This window comes from Meleagris gallopavo, chromosome 7 (assembly GCF_905368555.1).
Source record: "Meleagris gallopavo chromosome 7, MGAL_WU_HG_1.1, whole genome shotgun sequence".
In the NCBI taxonomy this organism is placed as follows: Eukaryota; Metazoa; Chordata; class Aves; order Galliformes; family Phasianidae; genus Meleagris; species Meleagris gallopavo.
The window spans coordinates 29,571,180-29,583,436 of record NC_139410.1 but is presented as its reverse complement, the minus strand read 5'-3'; the positions used below and the strand labels follow the sequence as shown (position 1 = coordinate 29,583,436).

At 36.4% G+C, this 12,257-nt stretch overlaps 1 protein-coding gene across 8 annotated transcripts in view; it reads left to right on the top strand.

The window, feature by feature from the left end:
* Positions 1-12,257, top strand: part of NCKAP5 (NCK associated protein 5) — a 338,518-nt gene that overhangs the window by 166,819 nt on the left and 159,442 nt on the right. For 7 of the 8 annotated variants that reach the window (XM_085228902.1, XM_085228905.1, XM_085228903.1 and 4 more), the window contains one exon: positions 1,097-1,230. In XM_085228902.1, coding sequence (XP_085085028.1) covers positions 1,097-1,230 — 134 coding nt within the window. Of the gene's footprint in view, positions 1-1,096; positions 1,231-12,257 lie in introns of those variants that run through there. The other variant, XM_085228907.1, reaches the window with a different exon arrangement.

Below are 12,257 nucleotides of genomic sequence, written 5' to 3'. Positions count from 1 at the left end.
GTGTGTAGATAGTGTACCCACTATAGCTTTACAGAGGCTTAACATCTTCTGTGCAACCAATTTGGAACCCCTTTGCTGGGGGACTGTAATGTAGTACCATGTTAATTGCTTATTTGTTTTTTTTTTTTATTGACTTGTTATCTCATTTAAATGCACAAGGATAAATTTAATTTAGTTAAATTTAATTTAATGTAATTTCTGTGTAGCAGTAGGTTCACGTGGAAAAGGCTGTATATACTTTTTTTTTTTAATTCCATTAGCATTTTTATAACTTTTCAGTTCATTCCCTACTCTTCCTAAATCACATGCACCTACTTTTAAAATAGGGTTTTGAAATCATTACTTTTATATCTCATTTTTGTATTTGGACCTGAAGTTTAAAAAAAAACAGTCATCCATAATATATGTAGATACATCCAGATAGTCCTGTGGATTGTGGCTTGAGCATTTTGATCCTGTCATTTCAGCATTAGCAACTATTTGCTTTTGAGAGCTATTAGTAAAATTAATGATGTTTTCATCCCTCTCCTAGGTTTTTATTTGGATAGCAGGTTTTTACAAACAGATTCTTTGTGATAGGATTTCACTTAATAAATTCAAATAGACTCCGTCCTACTGATAAGATTCTTGCTCCTCATCCAAAACAACAAAAGCATCACTGCAGAATCATCTCCTACTCTGTTCTTGGGTCTGAGACATTAAGGCTTGGGTGGCAGGTTGTCATTATGACTGCTTCAGGCTTCCTGTGTCTTTTATCGAGCAAGATCACAGATCTCAATATTATTTGTGGAAATTATTTTGAATGGAGGTGAAGAAAAAGCTCTTCAAAGGAGGGGAGGGTGTTTGTTCCTAAATAGCTGTTACACTGACTTCTGTGAGTCTGAGCTAAGGAGAAATAGCTCAATATTGGTGTATTCTGGTGATATTCTGACAGAATCTCCATCTCTACCCTGTTATTGTGTGCATTAATGCCATTAAAAAAAAAAAAAAAAACTGAATACTTGGTTGTTTGATGATCATTCCCAAATAAAATATAAAATTTATCTTAAAAGTATTTTACCTATGGAATAATTTATTAACTTTTATGGTCTTTCAGCGTGAGAAACTGATACATGAGTTGGAGGAAGAAAGACATTTAAGACTTGAGAGTGAGAAACGATTACGGGAGGTAACACTGGAGTCGGAGCGTAACAGAGCTCAGATGCGTGGCCTACAAGAGCAGTTTTCCAGGTATGTTGCATAAGTGAATTCTGCTTAAAATACAGGAACATGCTTTGGTTCAGAAAGACTGATCAAACCTCATGACCGCTTGAATGGAAGGCATCCAAGCCAAAGAACTGCTTTCCCTCTGAAATTTGGTAAGCTTAGCAGTCATTTGGCTGAACGATTGCTACCACAAGTTCAAACTTGAAAGGTTTAAGCTTGTATTCTGCATAATGGTGAACATTTTCTTTTCCAGGATTTTGTATTGGTTAAAACTCTCAGTTAAGTTCTAAGAAGTAATGCTCTTCACTTCTTAGGAAGTGCGTGTCATTGATAAGTTCCTATTTGATTGTTTGTTTCTGTTAACCATCAGCAAAGATTTTATTCAATCTCAGTAATGGCAAAAAGCAAAACCAAACATATGTATTTTACCACTTGGGTAATCATCCTGCTTCTATGAGCTTAGGGTCTCTTCCTCACCTAGGCTGGAGCTCTTCTGGAAAGAGAACCACATTACCTACACTAATGGAGGATATTACTTTTCATTAATGGCACCTGTAGTTGGCCATGTTCTTGCCAATTATGAAAACTGTCATTGGTTTCATTGTGCTCTGATTTTATTGTAGTGTAGACTAGATGTTAGAAGGAGAATGCGTGGGTTGGAATGCTTTGTTTGCTTTTAAAACCTTATGTTTGTCTTGATAAATATTAGGGGTTATTTTTTTCTGACATTTAATAGAATATTAAGATATTTTTTCCTAAATTAGTGTATTTTTTTCCTAAAATAGTGTATTTTTCTTATCCAGTTGGAGCAAATAATGAAACAGGCAACTAGATAATCTTGTACTGTTTAAAGATGCTATATCATTTGAATGATTTAATGCTTTTTTTCCCCAATGTGAGAATAATTAAATGAGACAAAACAGGTGGTGATAGGATATGTTAAAATCAGGAAAATTGCATGTACTTTGGAAGAGGATGGATAGACAATAATACTCTGGGCCCAAATGTTCTGTATTTCAGATACAGATAGACTGAAGTAAGAACATAGATTATAGCATGAGTCTTTTAAATCTGAGCAATTCCTGAACTGAGTGCATTTAAATAAACATTCCTAAATATACATGCAGTACAGTAGGTTAAAGTGTGATTTGGAGGATGCTTCTTTGCATTTCAAATATTTTCTGTGCATCTGTGAAAGAATAAAACACAATAGTTTATGGAAAGCTGGAAGGTGATCTTTATAATCAGGCGAAGAAAGCTGTCTGCTCCTATCTGGAATTGTGTGGCTTTAATCTATCAAATAAGCATATAGTTTGAGATTGAGGACTTCAGAAGGCAAGTTGTTTCGGTTTTTTTATTGATTGACGTTTCCATTCGTACCAAGTAAGCAATATTCCGGGCTGAGAGTCTGAAGTAAATCAAAGTTTTCTTTCTTAACATTTGTATAGATCTGCCAAAGTCTTAAAATGACACAATGGTTAGTTTGATAAATATGTGACTGTTACTGTAGAACAAGAAAGCTTTTGAAATCAAACTTATTTTCCAGAATTGCATTGTGGTATATCCATGCAATTCTAAATTTGTTCTCTAATTTTACTGGATGTGAACATAGTTAAGGTGTGCAAAGATCCTGCAAGAAAACTACTTAATGCTGAAAGTAGGATTTTTCACTGTATTTGAATGCAGTAATTTTTAAATTGTCTTAGTATAATCTCACGTTGAGGTGAAATCTTTGGTGCTTTCTCTCTTACAACCACTGAGATCTGTTGCTTTACTTGAGCTATTCTTTTATTTCATACAAGACCCATTCTGGCATGAGAAGAATGTTGCACAAATGCATGGTGACTAACCCTGTAAGTACCTGTCATCCAATTACTTCCAAGATAGTGTCATGCGGTCTGACTTTTCCATTTTGTATATTGGCATCTCTCATGTATATACAGCAGGTTGGCATTCATGTTGATATTATGCCTACTGCATCTTTATCCAGCTCTGGAAAAAATTGGGTCAGTTCATGATTTTTGATAGGTTGTAGTTTAGCATTAGTTCGTCTTTGAACTTCTTTTATGTGGGACATTGCAGAGCAGCATGCAACTGCTGCATCTCATGCATCTGCTTGTTCTCTGTTTCATCTGTTCTTTTCCTGATTCCTGCATCTTCCTACAGCAGAACAGAAACACAACAACCGTGCCTGAAGCATTAGGTGTGATTTACAGTATTGCTCTAAAAGGCCCACTGGTAGACAGAGCATAAATTAATTACATCTCTGTTACGTATCAGTAAGTAATACACATTGTTTTTTGTTCAGCACATACAGCACATGTGACTCCAGATAGGAAGTAAATGTTAAAGCAGTAGAAGAAGTGGCTTTACTTACATTATTTTGATTACAATTCTGATATAAATGGAACAGGTTCAATAGAACACACTATTACAAAATGTATTTTTACACAGTAGTTGAAGAGAGTAGTGTTAAATCTTTGAAATCCCCCTTGGGTAAATTGTACAAATTCTTTCAGTGAAGATGATGTTGTTTATGGATATCAATTCTGTGGCTGGAGAGCAGCGTTGGGCTTTTAAGAACAGATGTTACTGCATAGTAGAAAATGGTCCTTGTTTGATCTGCCTGGGTCCTGCAAATGAGATGAGTGTAATACTCATTAGAGTGTGCTTCACCATGCCCTCGCATTAATATTGACCGTAGGGTTAAGCCTGTCACTTCTGGCAAGGCGAAAGGTGACTACTACAAATCCGATAATACTTTGTGTAAAAAGACTGTGGGTCCATTACTTTAAGCATATTTCACTTGGTTTTCCTCCAGCGATTGCTGGTTCTGGTTGCTCAATTCCAGCTTGTCTGCATGTAGAGTGGAAAGGATGACTGTTTTCCTAGCATTTGTGAAAAGGAGATCTTTCACATTTGCAACATCATCACCTCATAATTTCTAACACTGTCACATCTGCTTGGTGGGAGAGTGCTAGAGGACAACGCCTGCTTGTCAGAGAGACCTTGCTGCTTGGAAGCTAATCTGGATACAACAGGAATCATTTCTGGAAAGCCTAAACCTGAGGGTGCCTCTGTAGCTTCTGCAGCCAGTCAGCTTATCTTATGTCCATTGAATTTCAATTTATACCATTAATAAAATTTCTAGTTCCTGGCAGGGTAAAATGCTCTCCTGGCAGACACTGCTGGTATTTCTTTGATTTTGTCATAGCAGGGATGAATACAGTACTGTGGAGGAATTCACTCCATGTCTCAGAGAAATATCACAGAAGGAGCTGTAGTTCTGCAGAAATCTCTTATCCTCCCTGAGTGTACGTAAGGTTGTTGGGGGGGGTCAGATTGTCACCAAGATATCGTTTATGCCAATGGCTGACCCTGTCATACTGGCCTAAGCTTTTAGATACCTCTAACCTTTATTCACTGTGACTATGTGAAGTGTAATGTCAGAAAGTAGTGAGTAAACATAAAACAAAACCTGATGTCAGGTTCACAAGCATCAATAGTGGAGCTGCTGCTAGGCAGAGCACTTTCACTGGAGGAGCACTTAGCTGCTTGATGGACTTCCTAAGGGTGTGGTAGAAGTAAAATTGTAAATAACTCTTTCACCTATTGCATAAGATAGTGATCCTGGCTTTTGATTTGAAGTGACAGAGGAAAAGGATGATATATATTTCTTTTAGATTAATGCTGATGGGATGAACACATTAGTATTTTTATTTGTGTGCATGTATAATACTTGGGTACATATTTCATCTCTCATCCTCGCTCAGCAGTGTCAAGCATCTTTAAGTAACTTTTAAGTAATACTCTCATGAATAGCTCTCCTGTAGCAGAAGATAAAGATTTTTTTGTGTTTTTTCTTTTTAACCAAACTCATAATCTAAAGCCCAAAAAGGAGGTCACCCCAAGCTGTATGGGGAGTTTAGTCCCACTCAGTTCATAAGCTAGTTTGAATTAAAACAACAATTTAACACCAGTTTCAGGTGTTCTACCAACAGAAAGAATTTAGGAATCTTTTAACTCTTCATCAGGCTTCACTATTTTCAAGCTTCTGTTCTGTGGGTGCTACAAAGCATCTGATTGAACTATGCATATTTTCACAACGACATTGATAAGAAAAACAAACAGTGATGTCAGAGTGACTACAGAGTACTGAAGAATCCATAAACTCAATACACAGAAGTCATGCATGGACCAAAAGTTTTACAAGACTACATTGCGTGATATATATTGGTTTATGTAATACTTTTAGAAAGCAACGGGTTGCTTTGCTTCGGGCATTATTAAAGACACATGTAGAGGTACATGCAGCTCCTGAACTTCTGTGAACTCCTCAGTCACTGGAGCTACATTAAGAGACAGCTTGTTTCAGTACCCCAACACGCTACTAAGTTATGTGGTGATGTTTCTGACAGCTCTTAGTTGATGAAAGCTTCTTTCTAAAGTAAATATGTAATATTGTCTTCCACAGCCAAAACATGGGGATCTGTGTGCTGGGAAAAAGCTGCTTATTTCTATGCTGACATGTTGTCTTACTTGTGTTTCTGGAAGGCTGAATCTATTGCCCGTTACTGATTTATCAGAGCATGAAATGATACTGTTTCCTCTGTTTTCCTGTGTAGCACTACAATTTAATAGGACAAAGTGTTGTTTTTTTTTCCTTTGCATAATGTAGTAGATAAGCACCAAAGCAGTAGTAGGCAGTTTACCCTGTGTAGGGTAAAGAAAGGTAAAGGAACGCTAGCAAAAAAGCAGCATATTAATATTTTCACCACAATTGAACAGTTGGTTATTAATGCCCATACACAAGTCCACACACAGCGTGTTATCCCCTCTATCCATTACTTTATTTTGTGATAGAAAGTGGTCTGTAATATTCTCTGCGTTCCCATAACATGGTCATCTAGCCAATAGAGCCTTTCTATCTTAGATAGCGTGTGCTACGTACCTGTAACGTGCCTTGTTAGATGACTATTTCATTCCCAAAAGTGAGATCGCTGCTGACACTAACAGAAGCTCCTGGAAGCACGTTCCAATAACACTGTGCTCAAGAGTAAGAGAAGGGATTCCTGTGTGGATTATGTGACTGGGTTTACAAGCCCTTCTATGTCAGAGGACAGTGAAAACTTCATTTTAGTGAAACTGCAGACTCTCTTGTTTCTGCTGTTTAAAGAGATTGAGGTTCATGTTTGGTGTTTATGTACTGTAAAATCCTGTACCTGTCTAAGTTCACAGCTCTGTGCATTTTATTTTGCTCAGTAATAGGAATATTTTTGGTACAAATTTCTAGCTACAGATAATTCTCGGTTGTAAAACATGCTTACATTTATGAAAGTGCTGATATATGAGCTGAGTACAATTACAGAGTAATGTTGCTGCCTAAATGCTGTTTACTCATGGATGGAAAGGCATTTCCAAGGCGGGTAGGACCTGGCTGTCAAGAGAATAGCTATTACTTATTAATGGTTTGCTGTTCTTACAGATGTCTTTTTAAAACTGCATTGGAACATGCAAAGTACAATATTGACTGTTACTTTCCTGTGGAACTTTTCATGGATTAGTTTCTTTTGAGCTTGTGAAATCGAGAAAGTTACAGATGTCATACATTATTCTGCAATTCCTTGATGCAATAAAAAGTAAGGGGGCTATTCAAAATAATGGATTCCTTTGCATAGTTAATAAAAGTTTTCCTTAGCTAGACATGATAAATACTTTAATTCCAAGGACCAACAGAAAGACCAGCTGATCTGCAAGGAAAAGTCTGCAAAAATCAGCAGAAAATGATTTGTTTTCCTTAGGTTTAATTTTCCCTTAAGTCAAGCCATTTGATGATAATTAAGTGTGGCTTAAAAGAAACATCTTTTAAAATGCTTGCATTTAACATGATATTGTAAATTTGGTGTCATTTTTCTGGAAGGAAGCTGTCCTAATTATACTGGAAGATTACCATAGCTTTTTATTCATACCTTGCCTTGATGTGCCCATGCACATTACCCTTATATGTGAAAGACCCAACTCCTTCATACTTCATCTACTTTTTGTTTGGAAATATGATTTATATGTACATATATATGCACACACAGGTGTATATATTATATATACATGCACATATCTATATCTATATATCTATATTTGCACATAGCTAAGGAAAAGATTATAAAAGGATGAAAAGTATTTATAAACACAAAAGCATGTGGAAGATATGAGATAGAAAAGTATGGCACAGTTGAGAAAACAGGAATGCTTAACAGCTGTTCTGTCTTAGTCTTCTTAAAAGGAGGACAATAACATATATTTGCCAGTAAAGCTTGACAAGGGTGATCTACAATCACAAGGCAGAAGGTGGATGAAAAACAGTTAAAGAATTAAGATAATTAAAGTGGATTCCATTGATCCATGATGTCTTCATTGTATTCACAGACATCGACTGTACTCAAACCACCAATTATACGTGGCAATTATATGTGTAGGCAGTCTGGAGAATGAGAGAAGTTCCAAAGGAATGTTATTCAGTTACATACAAATAAGAAATTGTGCACAGAAGATTAGACTGATTTGCTGTTAATAAAATGTAGATATGGTTCCACAGTAGTCTTCACAAATGAGCCTAAATACTCACAGTCCCAGTACTCAGCTCAGTTGCTTGAGTTTTAAGTAGATTCTGAGAAACTCTTGTAAGAAGTTTTTTTATTGAATTTAATGTACTTGCAGAAGAATTGTCGTGGTTAACGATGTTCTGTAGTATGCCCCTTGTGGTACTTTCAAAGGCAGAACATGGCTAAAATCAGATGCTAAATCCTTAAGGGCAGCTACAGATGATCTGCTCTGGGAAAGCTTTTTCATAATGGAAAAAATAGTGATACTCCCATGTCCTCAGATGTGAGGTTAATCCCTTATTCGTCTCATCAGGAACACTTGCCAGCCCGATGTATTATAATAATTTTACATGTTTGCAGGAGAAATAATAAGCATCATATTGAAAAGTGACAAGCTTTTGTCTAGATAGCAGTTTTAAAATTGTAAATCATTTCTGTTTATTTGTTAGAAGTTCCTATGTGCTTTAAAAATGTTAAATTGGAAGATTGCATTTGCTTATAAAACACTCTAATTTTGTCAATTTTGTATGCTATCTTTATTACAATGCTATTTATATGTTTTGAAGAAGTGCATAGTAATGAATGACTTAATATAATCTGAAAGTTCTTAGATTTCAAAGAAGAAGGCCTTTCCAATTTTTTTTTTTTTTAAATATCAATTCCTTACCAAAATAGCAAGAGCAAATCTACAGTGGGATGGAAGTCTTCAGCCATTTATTTTACTCAGCATGTAGAACCCAGATCCTTCCTTCTGAAACTAAGTGCTGAAAAATTCCCTACTTAGTTTATGTGTGTACCTTTGTCATTGAAAAAGATTATCTTCATTTCATAACACCTGAATAACAAAAGAATATTAAAAGGAAATGGAGGGAATACCTGTGAGAGAAAAACAATGTGGTGATAAAGAATTCAGTAATTCAAAGAGATCTGTTTAAATGGAAATTATGTCCCAGTAAAATGATTAGAGACGTTAAACTAGACAAAGAGCACAGCAAGAAGAAAGCAGGCAGAGAGCAGGTGTTACTCCAGGGTCTGCAATTGCTGACTGTAGTGAGTTTGCGGCTGACTTTTTAGAAACATTTCTCTGGCCTAAGCTGCAGGATTGTCTCCCAGAGTTGTTTCCTACACTGATGCGATGACTCAGCCTAGCTTTAAAGCCCCATTTTGTTGTAACACTGTCCATTGGTACCTTTTATGAGTTACCTTCTTCCTAGGATGGAAGAGGATATGGAATGGAAAGCACAGGAGTGTTTTGAAACTTCCATTGCATGTGTCCTTCCCAACTAGCAGACGTACTTATGCCCATGCCATGTGTATGTGTGCCATCTGCATCTCGAGACTTGTTTCTTCAGAGTGCACAGTTCTGGAGAGTCAAAAACACAAGCATTTGGAAAGCCTGTGTGTAAGATGCTAGCTCAGGCTGATCTTCTGATTGCATCGTTAGACTTAAGCTCCATACTCAGACAACATGGAATTATCCCATTTTAATTTACTGATCCTATCATAATTGTGGTTCCTTTTGTCAGTTGATAGTGAACCTATTAAGAACAATAAGTGATGCACAACTTGCAGATTATAGACTGTTTCTCTTGTCTGATGTTTCATAGAGAAATGTGAGTGTATGGCCAGGATATTCATGCTTTTTGTTCTGTGCTTGTGGTGGTTTATATTAATAATTTTCCTGTCCTATAAAACTTGTGTTATTAACTATAAATGTATCATTAATTAGTGGTGGTATATATATTCAGATTGATGGTGGTACAAATTAAATTATGAGGGAATATTATGATTAAAAAGATGATATAAAGCTAAATGATCATGATTCTCTTTTATGAGTGCGATTGGAACTCTTCAGTGGAGCAGTGGTTAACTGACTCCAAATTTTACCTTTACAAATCTTGGAGCAGACTAAAAAGGAGAAACTTACACCTCCTTTCTGAGTGCAAGCAGATGTAAAACTGACCTAGAACAGTGTTCAGCTCTTCTAAGGTAGTGCATTCTGCTCTCATTGAAGTCAAGAGGAAAGAAATAGTTCGGGTATGTCTGAGGAGTTTGTTGCCTTAAACACTGTGGGTGTGCAGATTTGTGGTATAGGAGGTTAGAACATGAATACCCAAATGGCACCTCTCAGTGCAGAATAACAGGCGAATCCTTTGTTTTCTCAAGATCTCCAAACAGAGTTGTCTGCTGTTCATGTGTGTGCAAGGCCCAGAGGATTAAAGGGCTTTCTTCATGGAGAATATAATAGGGAAACTTGCACAGAGATGTGCTCGACTTGATGTTGCATGTTTTATCTGAAGATGGGCCCTATAAATTTGGTCTTATGGGTCACAGAGTTTGGGATAGTTGCTCTAGTCAGCAAGAAACCATCAGAGAACCTTTACTCACAGTCTGCACAGCTGATTCCTAATGCTGGTGTGCAAGTATGGAGCTGCTCTCTAAATGCGACCAATACATAATCTGTAAATGTAATCAGTTTATCATCTTGCTCTGCATAACCTCTTAAGTAGCTGTACAAACTAATGGAAATAGAATAATTTTTCTGCCTGACTTGAGGTGGTAATATAGTTTTTCAACCTAGCAACAATTTGTAGCCTGCATAGATTGGATTGTTTCACTGGAGAATTATTATGGTAATTTTAATTTTATCTTAGAACTTGTAATTATTTCACAGTATTGTTTTAATGTAATAGTCCAAGAGCAGTTCATTTGTTGTCAGGGCTCAAAATTGGACAGGGCAACTTAAAAATTTAGTTATAATCTTTTTCTTTCTTCATCAAAGTGTTTTGAGTGTGTGTTTTCCCCTATGAGCAGATTTCAGATGTGATTATTATTATGAAAAGCTATTAGTCACCAAACTCTATGTTTCATAGTTTTGCTCTACTCAGTGTATGGCAAAGAGTGAAAAACGATGGTTTGCTTTCCGTGCATAGGCTTATAGACCTGGTTCTACTGATTGCTCAACTCTTACTCTGGTACTGCATTTTACTAGATACTTTACAGATGTATCTTCAGGGATTTCTGCACAAAGTTTCTGCTGCGTGTATGCAGATTGTTCATTTTCTTAAAATCTGTCATGGAATTTTGCTTAGAGGAAATGTGTGAGTGAAACAATGAACAAAAAAAAGATAGTTTTTAATTCATCAGTATCAGTGAGGACAGCTATGTCTATGAGGGTCTTTTCTCAGTCCTATTTCAGAAAAGTCTTGGAATTTTCACTGAATTTAGATCCAGACCTAGCTGGAAAAGAAGGGACATTTCTCTTTTTAAGGATGAAGAAAGCATTAGAGCATAAACTATGCAGTTTTAAATCATGTGGCGTAGTTCAAGCTATTCAAATAAGAAGAAATATTCGTGTTCCAGATCCTCGCCAACTCCAGAAGGATGCTGGATGGCTGCATTGGAAATGCGAAATAGGAGTTGGCTGGATCTGGTTTATGGCAGGATGGGACCTGGGTAGGACCTATGGGCTTTGCCCATTAGGGGTTTATTGCTAAAGTACTTACTTTTTTTTTTGCAGTGTCATTAATCATGCTATATGACTAATATCATTATAATACCTAACTCCACAGAGATTCTGCTTCCACTTAGTAATAATTACTGTCTACTATTACAGATAGCTTTTATTGTAAAACATTGCTAAAAATCCTAACATGATTATCTTTAGTCATAATGTATGCTTCAGTTTGCAGATACTGTAAGAAGATGTAGATTGATTGATATGAATGATTGTTTCAGTGTAACATGATTTTAATTCTATTCATGGTGCCTGTCTCATAATCTCAAGTTTTACAAATTGGGCAGTGCTACCCTTCAGTACAATTGTGTATTTAATGACATCAGTTAAATATCTGTTTCAGAAAGCATCCATTATCCTCCCTGTGTGCAATATAATAACTAATGGTTGTTCTGAAAGTACTGTCTGAGGCATGTCAATGGAGTATGGTGCTGCATAAAACAATGAGCTCCTCTTTTGGCAATCAGATAACTAAGACAATCCTGCAAAAGGATGCAGAGAAGATACAAATTTTGTTTGTGATTACTCACACCATAGAGAACACAGAGTATTTTAGATCATTGATACGCAATCTCCATTTACTTACACTTTGGAAGAGGCTTTTTTCCTGTCATTCTATTTCATAATAACCGCATCCTGGTTCAATTGCTTTCTTCAAGATAAGGCATTTTGCTCTTCTTGGTTTTCAATACCGTTTCAGACAGCAAGGAAGAAGTGGCATGCTGATGGACAGTTAGGTTTGTCGTGAGAAAGGTGGTTAGGGAGAGATGTCTGACAGCAAGGCTTAAAGCTGCCAGGGAGCAGAGATCTCTGCAGTCTCTAGTTTTGGAACATGATCTTGGGCACTTTAGAACTTGACATTCCTTTTTCAGCATGCTTTTTTAATCCTCCCTTTTCTTCTGTGTTTGTGAGATTTAATTTTTCATTTTTTCCTG